Source organism: Elaeis guineensis, chromosome 4, assembly GCF_000442705.2.
Source record: "Elaeis guineensis isolate ETL-2024a chromosome 4, EG11, whole genome shotgun sequence".
NCBI lineage: Eukaryota > Viridiplantae > Streptophyta > Magnoliopsida > Arecales > Arecaceae > Elaeis > Elaeis guineensis.
The window spans coordinates 137,164,653-137,183,253 of NC_025996.2; the positions used below are offsets into that span (position 1 = coordinate 137,164,653).

Below are 18,601 nucleotides of genomic sequence, written 5' to 3' on the forward strand. Positions count from 1 at the left end.
AGTTTGGCAATCTAAAATAGTTAATTTCAATTTGAGGTTTCTATTATTTGGTTGGATTTTATAAACTTAGTTTGGACAAATTATGATTAGTTGACAACTTGATTTAAGTTTTTCTTTTCTTTTCTTTTCTTTTCTTTTCTTTTTCTTTTTTTATAGCTTGATCCAACCTATGACCATATCTTTTTGAGTGCAGTTGTCAGCATGCTAGGTTCACCATTGATGAGGTGCTAGAACAATAAATGATAGTTATCAACTAAGGTTTGGCACCTCTCTACTTCACAATCAGAGAGTGTTTTGGATTTAATTCTTCAATAGTGCATCTTCGAAAATTTAGAGCTAGATAATAATAATGCATCTGGATTCCCTTTTTTTTCTGTAAAAAAAAAAAATATGTGATAACTTACAGCAGTAGGAATTACATCAATTACTGGGTGCATAATGGTATGGACATGGCTTTCAATGGCTAGTTTGTTTTAATGCACTCTAGCTACCACATACAGCCTGACATGGTGGTTCATATGCCTAGCATAAGTCTAAAACTGCTACCATGTAGTAAATGCCAATGTGGGCTCTGTGTCCTCAAATTCCTTTCTATTTGACTCCATTAGCAATTAGCACATTTGGCATCTTATGTGACAGGTGTACTATTTTATTGTTATAGTGTACTATCTTGTTGGTATAAAACATATCAACATCTATCCATCTTATTGACCAGAGATACCACAGGTGTCCTTGATTAATGGAATTGTTGTTCCTTAAACATTTTTCCTTCCTAAAAATTTAATCATGACCATCTACCTCCTCTTGACCTAGACTTGATCCATGCATGGGTCCAATTTAAATAAACTTACCCCTATGGCCAACTTTGGCTATGTCTGGTTCAAACCAGACTTGGATCCAACCTAACCCACCTGCATCCCTTTTCAATCACGTGCATCATCAAAAAATTATTTACGCTGACATTAATTAAACCAAAGCTAATTTAAGATTGTAGTATTTTTAATAAACAAGATTAATTTTGAATCTCCTCCCCGGTTTGGGTAAAAATACCGTCACCACTCCCCGAGCCGGACGGTTTACCTCTCCTCCACCTTTTCTTTTTCCCCATTCTCTCTCGCTCTCCCCACTTTGCCATCGCTTTCGGTCCTTCCCCCTGTCGCCGACGATCGCCGGCGCCGACTTCTCCTCTCGTTTTCTCCTCACCGCTGCTCGATCCCGTCTACGATCGTTCGATCCCGTCTCCGATCCCTCTAAGGCTGTCCTTTCCGCTTCTCGAGCTCTTCCTCTTGCCGGCGCCGGCGCTTTCTCGTCTCTCCGAGGTTTGATCTCTTCTTCCCTTCGATTTTTTTGTCTCTCAGGTCTAGTCTCACCCCTTGACCGGAACCCTAACCCTAATTTACTTCTTTCTTGGTCGTCGTCCTCTCAGAGCCCGCTTTATCTCGTATTCTGTGTTCTCTTTTCTGTATCTATATATATATATTTAATTGCTGGTTGTTTATGTTAACGGATATAGGTGATTGTTGATTTTTAAATCATGGCGAGTATGCTAGATATGCAAGCTACTGAGTTTGTTGGTTGTGACTGTTTAAATGATCTGTGGATGTTTAATTTGTCATGGAAGCGTCTCATGCATGCAATCTTTTGATTTTTTTGATGGATGATCATTCGAGGAAGTTAGAAAAATTATTCTTTTTTAGTTGGGTCATTTGTGCTGTGTATGTGGCATTCGTTAAATGTTCGGTCTAATTTAGATGCTAATTGCTTGTGCTAATTGTGTATCGAATGGAATATTCGCTATGCCTATTAGTTGTAGTTCTTTCATTGTTGGAGCTATTTGTGTTTTTTTAAATTGGCTTTGCTCGTTGCTTATATGCTTTTTGTATTATTTGTCTTATATTTGCTGTTGATATTGATAAAATCCTCCATTTTTTCTGTCAAATTTTTGTTTCGATTAACTGATTGTTAATCATTAACTGCTTAGGCTATTGTTGCCATGTATTCTATAACTATCTTATTCTTGTTATCAAGGTTTTAAATCCCGTGGGACACAGATGTCCCGGTTTCTCCTTGGAACAGGTTGCCCCATTGTCCCATCCTGTCTCGTTCCGATAATAATTCCGGTCATGCACCCTGATGAATATCCTCTATTGTTCTCCCCTTCTTCTTTCCGTTCTTTCTTTCGTTTTTTGTTTTTTTTTCCTTTCTTCCTTTTTTTTTCTTTCTTTCTTTTCCTCTACCTTCCTTTCTTTCCTTTCCTTTTTCTTGCTTTTTCTCCTCCTTTCTTTTCTTTTTTCTTATTTTCTTCTTTCCTTTCATTTTTCCTTTTCTTCATCTTTCCTTGCTTTCCTCTTTCTTCTTCTCTCCTTATGTGGATGGGTTTTGGAGTCCCGAGCCCATCTCGGTGCCGTTTTCTCATAGGAACGAGACAAGATGGCTAGAATGCCCCTGTCCCATAGGGATGTAAAACCTTGCTTCTTATATCTTTGTTTGTTCATGATGGTCTTTAATGTAACTCAGATGTTTTAGAGCTCTGTGACTATGGTACACATAGATATACTTATTAGTCAGTTTTTTTAAAAAAAACAATGATGGTTTCTATGCTCAATGATGTCATGACACCTAGGATAAACTATTCCTTTTGAAACTTTTTGCATTACTGTGGTATGGATCATTGGTTTATGTTTTCAGGAATTAACTGTTATATGCAGTTTTGCATGTGTCAATAAAGTAATGGACTTGGTAACATTGAAATATTATCATAATTGTGTACATAGAATCAGGTGCATGATGCACTAGTTCTTTCCGATGCATCGGACAGATGCTTTATCGATAGGAGCGTGTAACATATGGAATATGTGGTCTTAATTCTAATTTATTAGTTGAAGGCTATGCTAATAATATGTAATATTATAGTCCAAGAAAGTCTTGTTGAGTCAATGTTTAGCTGTTATCTGGGTGTTTGATTTTACCTTGAGGAGTTTACCAATGATAGTCTTGTAAAAACAATGATTTGTTCAACTATAAAGATTCTTTTTTGTACAAGGAGGTGGAATATGCTTTTGGGGCTTTGAAGAATCGTTACATGCAGAGCCATTATCTCACTTTTGTGACATAAATTTATTGGCAGAGATACGTCTAACATATGCTGAGGTTTCAAGAGAACAAGAAAAACTAAGATGCAATATGGAAGAAGAAAAAAAGAGAACTGGAGTCAACCAATAAGAAAAGCAACATATTAAAGATCACCTACATTTTATGAAACTCATCACTCTACATAGATCTATGCTTAAATATGCCAAAACAGACAGAAACTGATGCTCTATAATACCAAAAAGGATCCACTTTTAACAAATTTGACTCAGGTAAGAACAAATATGGAACCTAAAACTTCATGGTCACCTATTTTTTTATACATTCGCAACTTGAGACCTTTAACTTTCAGTATAAGAGTCAGTGTCGTAGAGATTGTTGGCCAACTAGGACTTGGCCTTGCAAGGTGCCATAGGGCATTAAATGCTCCTGTAGATGAGCAAGACCAGAAGTGGCTGTCATTGAATTTGTGCGGAAGACACAAACTTCATGCTTGAGCTCCTCATTCAGGCTGCTAACAAACCAACTAGCATAGAAGTCTTCGGTCAAACCTGTAGTGCCGTTGGCAGGTTATTCAAAGCGAGCTTGACACTCGACTGATTGGGATGGGCCTTGGTGTAGCATCATTTTCTCTCCCATAAAATCTTAGTACATGGTTGTAGTCTACACTATTGTTGCATCAGAAGCTCGAGGCATATATTTTGCCTTAAGGTGTTGGATATCATTGTGTATGTCAGCCAAATTATTGAGCAGATAATCATATCAAGCATCACTCTCTTGCGCTAGACTCTTGAGATCTTGTGAAGAAGTTGCCAGCATGAGGATTGAAGGCTTTGATACCGATTGATATGATCCTGTCATATCTAAAAGTAATAAAAATATGAAAAAGGACAAAAGGGAAGAACATGAATCACTTCGAGGGGACTGGGATGTTGCAAAGGCCGCTTTAAGGGTGCTTAGCCTACATTAAAACATGATTTCTCTTCATTGGTAGTTCATGCCATAGGGCTTACATATTCATAGGCTAATGTGCCTTGACTAATGATCTTGATTGGTAGGTCATGCATCTAAATTACTTGGGGGTGTATCTTAATTTTCCTTAATTTTTGCATTTTCTATGTTCATTAATTTTTTAATCATAATTAATGATATTTTTTTAGATGATTACTGAAATTTGTATGTGTGTGTGTGTGTGTATTTTATAAAGTTGCCTACACTTGTTCCGTCGTTTATATAGTTAACATATTTTTCTAATTCTTCTACAAATTTGATAATCTTACAAAAATAGAACATATATTAAAAAAATAAAATTTTACAAATATTTGATTTAGACTATAACATATCACAATTCGCAATTTCATGCAGAACAAAAAATTATGATAACTACCTTTGGATATGGAAGATGGAAGATGGAGCAACTCTCCTTCCCTCCCACACCCCCCCCCCTCTCTCTCTCTCTTGTATTTTGGCTGCAACGGTGGTGGGCTGATGCTTATAATGCATCAATAGAAGACATGTGAGACTTGATTCTATTTAAACTCAATTATGCATCCTCGACTTTGTTTTTTCTTTCCTCAACAGTAGGAATCTCACTAGAACAACCATTGAATCAATTGGCCTCAATCATCGCAAAGCCAGGCAACCAAGTGATGATGCTCATGACTCATCCAAATAGCCTAAAGAAAAGGTGGGACTAGGACCATAATGAATGGTCTCAGTCTCAATCACTGCCATGGCCCATCCAAATGGTCTCAAGAGTGGAAATAATAAAAAATAGAGTGGAATGACCTCAAATTGATAAGCCATGCGAGAACCACAATAACTAGAGAGAGGGAGGGAAGGGGAAATTAATAAAAAAAAGAGTGGAATGGCCTGAACTTGCTGAACCTGGTGTGAACCATAATAACTAAGGGGGGAGAGAGGGAGGAGAGGTTGCCTGAACATCTCAAACAAAAAAGAAAAAGACAAGGTGTAGCTGAACCAAAGCCTTCCTCCCTCTCTCTGGCAATTGAGGGGTTTAGTGCCTGAGCATCAGTGGGAAAAAAAGAAAAGGAGGAGGTGGGGCTGAACCCCGCCCTCCCTCCTCTGTCCCCATGATCGAGTGACTAAGCACCTTAGCCGTCATATTAAACAAAAAAAGAGAGAGAAAGAAGAGGTGTAGCTGAACTGAAGCCTTTCTCCCCTCTCAGAGATCAATTGGAGGCTTCCTCCCTCCTCGCAATTGAGTGAAGTCCTTCCCTGCGACCTTGTCCTTGAATCATGTCATGTCCCAGCTAGGATGGTCATATCGGTGCGTGTCCTGGCCGGGATGAAGGTGGGACAATCAGGACAGCGAATGGATGTGCATTTCGGGGTCTCGCACCCATCTCAGGTGCCATCATATCACTGGAAGTAGTCGGGATGGCCGGGATGGCCAACTGTTCTGCTAGGACTTCAACCCTTGGCTGTAATTACATCTGCAAAATGATGCAAGTTATTGGTCACTGCAAACTTGTCCAGATAACTTACCTCTTAGCCTTTTGATAACATGATGGAAGAATTTATAGGTGGTGACAACTCACTTTGAACTTCAGTTGCTTCTTGTGTCGTATTATTGGGTTATCTGAGTAATGCCATATATTCTGGTAGACATTGTCACAAATCACGAGTCAGGTTTATATGCTGATTTTACACTTCTATCTGTCCAAGTTTGTTTATCTGTATTCTCAAAGTGTAGATAGCTAAAAAAATTACTTTTGAAATGCAGGGAGATATGATACTGAAGTTGCTGATTGGGATTTCCATCGATACTTTTAACTTGTTTTTTAATTGTTATTTCTCAAGCTGATGACAATTTCATCTTGCCGATATGGCATATCTTGATGTACTTTCTTCTAGGAGTACTTTAATGCTCTGGAACAGTTGTTTCATGTCCATATCTTGATGCGAGGTGTCACTTGTTTGTCTTACATCATGAGTAATATCACAAACTATACGATATCTTGACACTGCAACATTTGATTGTTTTTAAAATAGAACACTGCATATCTTGATGTACTTTCTTCTAGGAGTACTTTAATGCTCTGGAACAGTTGTTTCATGTCCATATCTTGATGCGAGGTGTCACTTGTTTGTCTTACATCATGAGTAATATCACAAACTATACGATATCTTGACACTGCAACATTTGATTGTTTTTAAAATAGAACATTCCTATTGGACCATTGTCAAGTGAGTGCCTGTTTGGTATCATTGTTATTTTTGCATTTCTGATTCTCATCAAATCAGCCAAGTAGCACATGGGGATTGACATTGAAAATAGCATTTGCACAAAACTTCTGCTATTCCTTGCTCTTGTATTAACTCTTTTTGAAAGCAATAAATATTTGCTACCAAAGGCTCTAAAGATTTTACGAATAATTTGGAAAAAAAACTAAAAAGGTTTCATCATAAATGATTTTCAGTCTAATTCATTTTTCTTCTTATATTTTTAAAAATGAAACAGAAAACAATAACAATACCAAAAGGGCCCTTAGAAAATGCTATTGCTTTTTGGATGCTTGATGCTTATGGATGTTGTTTACTTTAGTCACATTTTTTCATCGTTCAAGTTACAGTTCATAATGACTCATCTGGTTCTTTAGAATTAACTGGTTCATTTAGTTAAACTTAGTGAAATCTGTTCTTTGCCAGATTTTTTTTCCCCATATTTACTAGTTTAGGATGTTCAATCTTCAAAAGCTAATAAGAAAGTAATGAAGTAAAAAGAGTGAAATATAAGTTTGCTAGAAGAAGGATCTAAAATACTTAATTTGTTGCTTCCTATGATGCAAGGACACATATAGGATACGGGTACAACGCATCAATGAATATATATGTATGTTATGTATTATATGTATCATATTATAGATCATACATCATATATACTGTATCTATTATTATATGTATTAATCATTTCCATATGCACATGCATTTATGTCTATATACCTATATTTATATATGTAAATATGTATGTATGTATTTTATACTTACGTGTATACAAACATACACAAATGCATTTAAGTGTATATGAAAAAGCATCCATAATATACATAATATCTGATATTATATAATATGTATTTTATATTACATATAATATATATTTTTATATTACATATAATATATATATTATATATTGTGTATGTATTACATATATTATGTACGTTGTATTTTATATGTTACATGTATTAAATATTATATGTTGTATGTTGCATATATATATATATATATATATATATATATATATATATATATATGTTTGTTTTTGTGTGTGTGTGTGTGTGTGTTATATCTATGTAATACTAATACAAGAAAAAATATAATAAGAAATGCAGTCATTTGTAAAAAGGTGGAGATACTACCAATTGAAGCCAAATTGAGAGGATGACTTGGTGAGGACATGTACAACATAGGTCGAAGGATGCACAAGTATGAAGGAGTAATTTGATACATGGAGAAGGAAAGAGGGGTAAAGGTAGATCAAAAATCATATGGGATGGAGTAGTAAAAAAAGGCTTGATATCGCTCCATCTTTCAAAAAGTGTAGTCCTAAATAGAGCAGAATGGAGGAAAAGGATTCATGTAGTCAACCCTAACTAGTGTAAGGCTGAGTTAAGTTGAGTATATATTATATTTGTATATTATTATATATTAAACTTATACATATAAACACATGCGTATGTGTTTATGTACCTATATGTTTGGATGTAAATATGTATGTGTGTATGTATTTTATACTTACATGCATACGAGCACACATGCAAATACATATGTATGTATAACAAAGCATTCACAAAGCATAGCAAGCTATCGAAATAATGTAATCCATATTTTGCATGGTCACATTAACTTTTACAAGCTCAGGTAGTGATTGTTCCATAGACAATAATCACACTTTACATTGTAATATTAATATCAATAGAATGCAAAATTGACCTTCCTCATTCTTGAAGGTATTAGGAAAGTATCCAAAGTATATCTCCTAAATACTTGGCTTTTTATAAAAAAAAAAAAAGGAAAATAGGATGCTTAGCACAAATATCGGACATGTGTCCGACAAGTATCATTATCCAATATGGATACAATATGAACAGTACATTTGATTTGAAGTATCCATGCTTCCTAGATTGCCTGTAGTTTCATTTCAGGTCTATGTTTCTATTTTAGCTTGTACTAGGAGAATGGAGAACTTGTGACTTATGTTGTGTGGTTATTAATGTCATGAGGTCAGGTTTGATTATTGCTCTTTGAGAGTTTTACATCCTATGGCTGAGATGTATGATATTCCAATGGTGATATCAAGATACCCATCTTTATTGAGTTTGACACGTTAAATAGAATATAAGTTTGGAAAGGCATTTTGGCATGGGATGCAAGAGAACTTGTTTCAAAGTACTTTGACATGAGATTTATGGTACGATGGTATTGGTCTATCCGGACATGAATGTTCCAACACAGTGGAAGATAGTGAATATAGTTTTTTTAAAACCAACATAACAGGACCATGCGAGCGGCACTTACCGTTTTGGCAGAAAACCGGCATAGGTGCACAATGTGTCACTGTTTGTCAATACCTAGTACCATTCCACTTTTTCAAATACTGGTATGCTCTCCATTACTCGTTTTTTAAAGCTTGGTAAGATTAGTTGCAATGTTTTGAATCGTGAGATATTGGATGGTTTTATAATTTAATTTTCTAAGAAGCAACCACTAAGTTGCATATTTACTTGGTATGGCAAATTTGAGCAGGTATATTCTCAATTTTTTTTTAAAAGAAAATTGTTGTTACCTTTATGCTTTCATTTTCAAACTGAACTTTATGGATCTAATACTATTGCTAACCATTGAAAATAGTCTGTTGCGTTAGAGGCATTATATAGTGTCATTAGTTGTTACTTTAACTTTTGTAACCTAAATGATAGTTGACTTAGTTTGGGCTACAATGTGAATACACCATTGTTTGCTTGAGATGCTAATTTGTCACAGGTACTGCTAGTTTATGGTTCTACATGGATTGAAAATCTTAGTCATTAACCTGTAATAATTATCCATGGAAAAAAATGTTGTGCACTGCTGCTGTATATAATATTTTGTCATAAAAATTTTTGTTTAATGACTACATATATCAGGAAGTGCTTTAGTTACTTATTTCTGTAGTGTACTCGTCTATTAGGTTTGGAGCATTCTAGCTTTGTTTTTTTTTTTTTAATTTTATTTTTTGGTGATGGATTTTAAATCACTTATCATTTCCTTGAGTTGCATCAGCTCAGAAATTCCATTTCCTCTGATTCAATTTTTTTGCAGGCTGGCATAGCATAAGAAGGGAAACATGGGAGTGAAAGCTCGTCAAAATGTTACTGATTCACCCAAAGCAGAGGTGGGAGAGATAGACACAAGGGCGCCTTTTGAATCTGTCAAAGCTGCTGTCAGCTTGTTTGGTGAGGGAGCATTTTCAGCTGATAGAGCAACTGTGAGAAAGCCAAAGCCTTCCTCAGCAGAGGTATCTCTACAATTTGCCTTTCTTGAGAAAGTGACATAGATCCAAGTGTATGCATATTGCAGCTGTCAAATTGTTATTATTGAGCAGTCCTGAAAGCCAGATAACTTCTGACTTTTAAATAATAGAATGTAGCTTTCTGATGAATCTTTAGAAAAGAAAAGAAAGATGTAGCAGTAGTTCTCGAGTGATAAGAGAGCACTTCTACAACTTGCAAAAACAAACCACTGTGGATTATATACCCAAGCTACAACAGGACATAATGAGGCCTTTTGACTTCAGTTGCATTGTGCTTTAGCTGTTTCTATCTTATGACTGGAGGAAGAGCTGCAAAGTATAACTTCCTTTACTGTGGCAATTGGGGTGCCATCATGAAAATAATGTGTCTATCAACTGTTTTGTTGAACTACCTTGGCTTTCCAAAAATCACATAGCACTCTACAAAAAAATTCCAGTAAGGTGTGTTTATTTCTACATAAGTTTTCAAGTGTTTGACTTCTCAGAACTTGATTCTGCTGTTTGCTTGGAGGAAGTTGGTGCAAAAGGACATGAAAGTCTTGTGGGTATTAAAGTTATTATTCACTTTTATTTATATCTTTTAGATATTAGCTGAAATGGCCCACTTGGGTAGGAAGTGTTAGCAGCATGGCCCTGAAGTAATATTAAATGCCTGGTTCACTGGACAAAACTCAAGTTCTTCCCAGGCTGAACTCAAGCTGGGCATTTTTGCTTAACTGAGAAACTGGACTTCACATCATGGAGTCACTTAATGCTGAAACAAACACCTGGAACTGCAAACTTCTGGATGAAATGCAGTTTGGACCTTCATCTACAGAGAAACAAACACATCCATGATAAATTATTAAAAATTTTCAGAATATAATATTTCTTAGAGCCAGCGGGGGAATTTTTGTTTCTATTTGCTTGAAATTTAAGCCCTGTATTTATATATCACTGAATGCTTTACGAGTTGTTTTGCATAGTTTAAGATCCTCAAGTTAGCTGAATGGTATGGGTTTTTTACTCCTGAATTTATTTCATTGATCCAAACACCTGCACATCCATTATACGTACTTAGATTACTCATTGCATAAAATCATCGTCCAAACTTTTATTTTATTTATCTATTTACTTATTTCTCTTGTAATAGAGAGCATTGGCAAAGGAGACGCAACTACACCTGGCCCAAAAGGAGCTAAACAAGTATAAGGAACAACTAAAAAATGCTGAGACAACTAGGGTCCAAGCACTAGCTGAGTTAGAGGGGGCTAAAAAAACTGTCGAGGAACTAACCCACAAACTCAATACCATAAATGAGTCCAAGGAGTTGGCACTAAAAGCAACGGAAGCTGCTAAGAGTCAAACGAAAGAACTTGAAGATGAGAGTTCTGGGGACAGTACTGGAAAGGACAGTGCCTGGAAACAGGAATTGGACAGTGCAAGGGAACAGTATGCAGTTGCCATCACAGAGCTTGATGCAGCAAAGCAGGAACTTAGAAGGATCAAGAAGGATTTTGAGTCATCCATGGAAGCCAAACTCAGAGCCCACCATCAGGAAGTGGAGGCCAAGCAGTTTTTTGATGTCAACACAGAGAAGGCTGCTCAACTCTCCAAGGAGATTGCAGATGCACAGGAGTCACTCATGCATGTTAAGCTTGCTACAGAGCAAGCCCAGCAGGAGGAATGGAAGATACATTCTGAGAAAGATGCTGCGCGACAGTCTTACAAACAAGCACTAAACGATGCTGAAAAGAAATTGTCTTCCCTAAAAAAGGAGTTTGATCCTGAACTTCATAAGAAGCTTGAGGTGAAGCTGGCAGAGACAACTGCTGAGATTGGAGCCATCCAGAAGGAAATGGAAGATGCCCGTGCTTCAGATTTAGAGTCTCTGATGACTGTAAGGACAGAGCTTGATGGTGCAAAGGAGGTGTTGCAAAAAATTGCTGAAGAAGAAAGTTCCCTTAAGACCTTGGTGGAATCCCTGAAGCTGGAGTTGGATGCAGTGAAGAAAGAGCATGATGAGCTCAAAGAGAAGGATGCAGAGACTGAGTCTGTTGTTGGGAACCTTCACATCAAGCTTCAGAAATGCAAAAGTGAGCTTGAGGCAGCTGTAGCTGCAGAATTGAAAGCAACCTCAGCATCTGATGACCTGATGTCAGCCCTTCAGCAGCTATCTGCTGAATCTGAGAGTGCAATACAGGAAGCAGAAGCAATGAGGAGAACTGCTGAAGAGCTAAGAAATGAAGCTGAAGCATCCCAAATAGCCTTAGCTGAAGCAGAGAAGAAGCTGCAGGTTGCCTTAAAGGATGCAGAAGAAGCAAAAGCGGCAGAGGCAAGAGCCCTTGACCAGATAAAGGAATTATCAGAGAAAGCGAATGCTGCTCGAGCCTCAACTTCAGAGTGCGGAGCTAAGATCACAATCTCAAAAGAGGAGTTCGAGTCTTTAAGCAGGAAGGTGGAGGAGTCTGAGAAGTTGACTGAGATGAAGGTTGCTGCTGCCATGGCCCAGGTGGAAGCTGTGAGGGCTAGTGAGAATGAGGCGATTAAGAGATTAGAGGCAGCTCGGAAGGAGATGGAGGACATTGAGCTAGCAACTGAAGACGCACTGAGGAGGGCAGGGATGGCTGAGGCAGCAAAGAAAGCAGTGGAAGGAGAGCTGCGGAGGTGGCGGGAGAGGGAACAGAAGAGGGCTGCTGAGGCTGCTTCTCGTATACTGGCTGAGACACAAATGTCTGCAGAAGCATCACCACCGAAACCTAAGGCTCCAAATGCGAACCTAGTGGAGACAGCTGAAGGGAATCAAAAGGCTAATAGAGGGGCGGTGTCGAGGAAGACGTTGCTACCCAACTTAAGCGGCATATTCCACAAGAAAAGGAACCAGGTTGATGGTGGCTCCCCGTCCTATCTCCCAGGCAAGAAACCTGTATGATGTCACTCTTTGCTGCTGTATCATTTACCAATGTGTAATTTTGACCTTGGAAGTAAGAACTTGTGCAGGGGCTTTCTTTGTAGATAGCTGTTTTACTTTGCCTTCTGAATTGAGATTTTGCGATGTTGTAGCTATTTTTGCTTCAGCCATGCGTCCAGCTGTTAGGAGCTGTAGTACTCTTGTTAATGGGTTACCATTAATGAAGCTGTTGCTCCTTGTTCTACCAAAAACAAAAAACTATATGATCTCTGAAAATTGATGCAGCTGGTTGGAAAAGTGTGTATGGTTTCATCAGCAGTGTAAATTTTCCATCCCAGTTTCTAAGCCAAGCTGCAGACCTGGAAGCAAGCAAATCTATGTATTGCTGGAGAATATTGGATGGTAGAATTAGATTTTACATGGCCGGTTGGTAAAAATTTGCCCACCCCCATGACCGTCCGCTGGTCCCAACTGTAACATCTGGCCCCGGAGCTACTTCATTAGCCGGAGCATTTGATGACGGTTTTACACTTCAATCGACTTGTATCGTGCAGGGATTAGTGCAGGTGCGACCCAACATTTGGATTGGGCACCGGGTGTCATTTGGGCGATTTCCAATTTTTATTTCTAATTTTTTTTCTGGAAGTGGGGGGGGCTCGAAATCGGACCTCGGCTCTCGAAATCCAGGGCCTGGACGGGTTTGAGCTGACTTTCTAGGGTTTGTGCGGCTGCCCTTGCTTTTTACTTTGACAATTATGTCTAATTTGGTAGGCTTGGTATTATCTGAAATGCATGATTGGAAGTGGAATTAGCTGCTGGGGAATTCTGCTAAATAACAATCGAAATTCCAAATGACAAGTTGAAGATAATACTAAACACTCACCCAAAGATGAAATTCTCTCTGACCTCTTACAAGCTTCAAAACTCTCAAAAAGCCCATAACCATGATTGCCATAAATCGGCTAGGCAGTACTGATGCATTGAGTTGAGATACCAAAATAAACCTTTCGCACTTGGAGATGTAATCGATCACTAAAAGAGGATACAAGGACTCACAAAATCCATTCTGATGCTAATAAGATTATCTTTTCTTCACATGACCTTGAATAGAACAATGCCCATAACTGCTTGAAATGGAATTAAAGTAGGCAGGATTTATCCGATAAAAATAATTACCTGCTAATATAAATCTAATGTAATAAATATAATATGGGCAAGTCCCAGATTATAGAGTTTGCAAAACAACATTGATGCAACACGCAAGTTTGAAGTATATATAGAAGGAAAGGGTCTTTGCTTCTGTTTTTGCTCATCTGAGACTCTTCGCAGAGTAGAGCATCTCAATGATTGATGGCTTCCCTATTGTTCCATCTGATATGACGTCCAAAGTGGAAACCTTGAGAAGATGTAGGAAAATGAAACATCTACCTGCATCATGAATGATGGAAATGTGAGACAAGTGATGCAAGGTGAAAAGCTTCAATATCAATATCCTAGCAAATCAAAACCCAACTTGTACTTGATCTACAAGAACACAGGAATAGTACAATGTGCTCCTGATGGTAAAGCTAGCTTAGAGCAGCTTTTGCATTCAAGATACATGCCAGGTGTGGTAATGATGGTTGGAGAAACCCTTTGCCTCCATGCTGATCTTTAAAATCTCTATCCAACCAAGAGAGTCTGTCCTCATCGAGAAGCACCTCATTATATAATGTACATAACAGCACATTAAATAACCATCTACCACTAAAGCTAAATTTTACTCCAACCATTCTGTCCATTAAAGTAAACCCCACAGATGCATGAAATAAATGCAATATAAGAAAACTATATGATATTCATACAAATAAGTAATATCATAGAAGAAAAAAAAAATATTCCTTGATAAGCAAGACATGAAAAAGGCTGAGCTTTGAAGTCAAGCACCTGCAGGCCAGTTGAAAAATACATTTTCTCCAGAGGAGAATAACTGCATTAAAAAAAGGGCATCCTAGACCACAAGGCACTGCAATTGGGGGGTCTGGTGGAGGGTCAAATATAAGCAGCCCTACCCACATATGCAAAGAGACTATTTCCATATTTCGAACTCATGACATCCAAGTCACAATAGAACAATCTTATTATTGCAGCAAGGCCTGCCTTTTATTTATAGCTGCATGTGAGAGCTGAAAGTGGCTGATAGAGAAACCTAAATAATTTTATAGAATTATCTACTGTAGTCTCTTTCCAGGAGGCTACATTAAACCTCAGATGGCGATCTCAAGTCACCACACAAAATTATAGAATCAAATTTGACTTTCAAGATTGGGATGAATAAAATACCTATATGACGTAGCAGATGCAAAAGCAATATGCTGCCTATATGACATAAAAATAAATTCTTTATAGATGAAGAGAGCAAAGATAACATACATCAAAAGCGCCTCCTCTGCTGAGGATACCCGGTATTCTGCAGTCCCATTCCTGGATCTTTTCTCCTTGACTGTTTAAGAAGGCACATTCTACAAATTAGAGCCACATACGAAACAAAAGAAAAAACTAATTGAGTTTCCAGGACTACCTGCTGCGGATGAGCTGGAGCAGCCACACCCCTTTGCATAGGAATATTACCAGGATTCAGACCACCCATGCCAGCTTGGGATGCAATATTAAAAGGTGCCATCCCCCCACCTGGCATCCTTTGCATTCCAACCACAGGCATTGATCGAGGAACTTGTCTAGGGGCCACCACAGCTGCAGCTGCGACACTCCCAGGAACAGCATTTCCGGATGATACCTGAACCCGGAAATTTTGACATAAAAGTTTATAGCTTGCAAGATGCTTGGTGAGAGACAAGGTGGATTAACTTAAGGAGATATTCCAATTATTTAACTGAAAAGTAAAAAAGAAAAAAAAAAAAAACCACCACTGACATTCAAAATGGCCTGCTGGTAGAAATATATGCATCAATACAGGAATAATTAGCAAGGGATTTAGATAATTATACAACCGTCTTGCAAAGTCAGTTGCTAGGACATAATATACATGCTTATTATTCATGCACTATTGCCAAGTACCTCATCAGGTTTTGCTATATCATGCTAATTTGATAATAGTAGTATGTTTAGTACCATTGTTTGCTATACCACCAAATACGGAGTGTACCATACCATACCAGTATATCATACCGCCCCATACCGTACCGCACTGCATACCGACACTACAATAAAATTTTATCGGTATGGGATCCGATACCAAGACGGTGAACCTTGTTCAATACCATCAAGAACAGTAAAGACTAGAAACAAAAAGTCATAGCGACTGAAAACTATCACCAGAATATGTCACTAAAGAGATATTTGCACAAAAAATTCAATTTCTAGAGAACAATCCTGAACAGAAGACTTGTCAAATTCAAAGGAAGCTGCACATGCTGCTGAATAAGCTATCATTAAAAGGATGGCAAGTTAGAATAAAACAACAGTGACAATAACAAATATCAACTCTCCACTTCCATTAGTTTTCAAGCAGATTTCTTTTCCTAGATTAATTAGCAAGAGCACATGGAACAGGTGAGCACTTTCCTGATTTCATCTGTGATTAGAGTTTGAATACATACCAATTCAATATCACAAGATACACTAGTTTTTGGACTTAAAACATATGAACCTCTTATAGTGGGTGGTCAAAGATACAATATCCACAAGTTCGAATCCTTCAGTGTAGATCCACCTGCTAGGCTAGTTTTGCTTTATTCATGAAGTATTCAAGAGTAGGTGCATAACTTCTTGAAAATGTATCATTTTTCCATCCATCTGTAGCATCTGCATCCTTAACAATGTAACATGAACATTCCATTGCAGCTTGGTATTGCTTGAGATGATATGGTACTTATGTTTCCATGATATCTATCAGCAACTACATTGTGAATTTGCAAGGATGTAGCACCGTATGTTCTTATATGAACCAATGGTATTGCATTGATTATCAAAAGAAGAAATTTTCAAGACACAATCTAACATTCAGTAAACATTTTAGTACTTTGAGTTCCATTTTGACTATTTTCTGCAAAGAAGCATAGTCTAGCATATTTATTGTAATATTTTTTTAACCTTAATAAGAATATCATATTTTTTGACTATTTAAACACATTGAAAACTTAAAATAACAATATCCAACATGATCTGAGTTCAAGTTCTCCTATAATACCGATTGAGAAGGTTGAACACTGGTTGTCCCTTCAAAATCTGTAGTAGTGTCAACAGGACGCGCAGGGTAATTCACAGCTTTCTCTCCTGGCTGGGATGGCACCAGTGCACTGAGCATTAATGCCACATATACATGGTTAAATTATAATGATATGGAAGCCATGCATCAATTATCCTGATATTCCATTAAACAGCAGATTTTCTCATGCATTTATGCACACTTACACTAGCTGCAATAGTTCCTTATTAGATGAAAGCTAGTTTATCTGTATATGAATAAAAAGAGTAACTTACTTCCGCCCTGGCAGAGGATCCATCCGAAAATACCTGGAAAAAAGGAAAAAGGAGTAGGCCAAATTCAGAGATAGGCATGAATTAAGTGCTTTCACTTATTCAGCACAAAGCAAATATATCAGACAAGAAATTCCAAACATCTCTCACATAAAACATAAACAAACAAATCATGGTTTACAAGGATCAGAGTATCTTTATATAACTCATATAACCAAATGATAGAAGCTCCAACTAATCAAGAAAACAAAATTAAAATTATTTCTATCAATCTTCCAGTTGCCCCAAGTTTGCAGAACTCTGATTAAGGTGAGTTCCAGTGTGCAATCTGTTGGCATATCACCACAGCTCTTCCATATGACTCTCCATATGGTTTATAAGAACTGGAGGATCAGCCTATTGGATCTACATCTTTTAGCAAAATATACAAGTTGATGGCATTCTGTTTCCAGTCTCAATGTGGGTAAAATAATTGATCAATGTAAGAATATCGATATAGACACTATTAACATCTTTTAAGACAAAAGAATGCATAAAGCAAAATCAAGATGATTTTGCTTCAGAAGCACACCATTACTTCAAGACCTACACATGGTAATAAGCATCTGCTTCTGCTTGTAGTTTGACTCTACTTGGTGAACAATTTGAAGACACTAATTCAGAGAAAAGAGACTTGGATACAAACAAAAAGAAACAGCAGGTACCACATAGCCAGACAATTTGTTCAATATGCCCTATTGAATGTTAACATGTCATAAACGATTCCATCTGATCAGGTTTGTGTGTTGTCCTTGGTGCCTAAAGACTGCTTATAAAACTCCTCAAAAAGCGTAGGCATGATCTTCAGCATTGACAGCCACCAACATTCGCTAATGGGCTAGTCAAAGATGAAAATAAGCACATACTAAAATTAATTAATGAAATTTTCCGTGGATCAGTCAACTCAAATGTGGAAATCAAATTCATTCAATAAGACCTTGAAGGGGCCATGCTTGCATGTTCATCAAAAAAGATATCATCAAGTACTTAGCATGAAGATTCCAGCAGCACGTAAATCAACAAGAGTGAAATTAAAAAACTCCAAGCACGCTAGGAAGTTACAGCAGATCACTCAATGAATTGCTAAGGTATTTAAGAATTTGTGGTGTTTCCTAAACCACTTTATATGATAGAGCATCAATTATTTAAGTCTTTTTGCTCCTTCAATCAGTCGATGCACATATCTGCAAATTCTTCGCATCTTGAATCCAACTGCCATGAAAGTACTTCTATTACATTATCACGATCAATATTGCAAATTAGCCTCCAACACAAGAAAATTGATGCCATCCCAATGTAGAAGCAGGAACAGGATAGGGTTTGCTGCAACCAGGATTCCCAGGTTCTTAAAATACAATAGCCTCTCATCTTCGTTCAAAGAAAGATATGATATGGTGAGGTAAATTCCAAGATATAGGTCTTAAAAAATACTCACTCCAACTCATTGATGGTAATCAGTAAGAGACTGCTTAAAACTTCTATCAGCCAATGTACAAGTTTTCTCCTTTCATAATGTTTCAACAACGCCCTGAAAACAATAAACTTGACCTTTTTATCCTCACCAAGTAGTC

The 18,601-nt window shown here is 37.3% G+C and overlaps 2 protein-coding genes across 3 annotated transcripts in view; one reads left to right on the forward strand and one right to left on the reverse strand.

Moving 5' to 3' along the window:
• The first annotated feature begins 1,063 nt into the window (after positions 1–1,063).
• Positions 1,064–12,667, forward strand: LOC105042542 (WEB family protein At5g55860). Of its 2 annotated transcripts, XM_073256868.1 has the most exons (4): positions 1,074–1,319; positions 4,456–4,606; positions 9,412–9,607; positions 10,755–12,667. In XM_073256868.1, the coding sequence occupies exons 3-4, from the start codon at positions 9,437–9,439 to the stop codon at positions 12,531–12,533; spliced, it is 1,950 nt and encodes a 649-aa protein (XP_073112969.1). In that variant the 5' UTR covers positions 1,074–1,319; positions 4,456–4,606; positions 9,412–9,436; the 3' UTR covers positions 12,534–12,667. The 2 variants fall into 2 exon arrangements, with proteins under 2 accessions (XP_010918107.1, XP_073112969.1); XM_010919805.4 differs by lacking the exon at positions 4,456–4,606 and having other exon boundaries at positions 1,064–1,319.
• Positions 12,668–13,552: 885 nt separating this feature from the next.
• The window catches only part of LOC105042541 (cyclin-dependent kinase E-1), a 32,572-nt gene continuing 27,523 nt past the window's right edge, over positions 13,553–18,601 (reverse strand). The window contains exons 12-16 of the mRNA XM_010919803.4: positions 16,995–17,027; positions 16,702–16,810; positions 15,073–15,288; positions 14,925–14,994; positions 13,553–13,940 (exon numbers count right to left, since the gene is read on the reverse strand). Coding sequence (XP_010918105.1) covers positions 14,926–14,994; positions 15,073–15,288; positions 16,702–16,810; positions 16,995–17,027 — 427 coding nt within the window. The 3' untranslated portion in view covers positions 13,553–13,940; position 14,925. The remainder of the gene's footprint in view (positions 13,941–14,924; positions 14,995–15,072; positions 15,289–16,701; positions 16,811–16,994; positions 17,028–18,601) is intronic.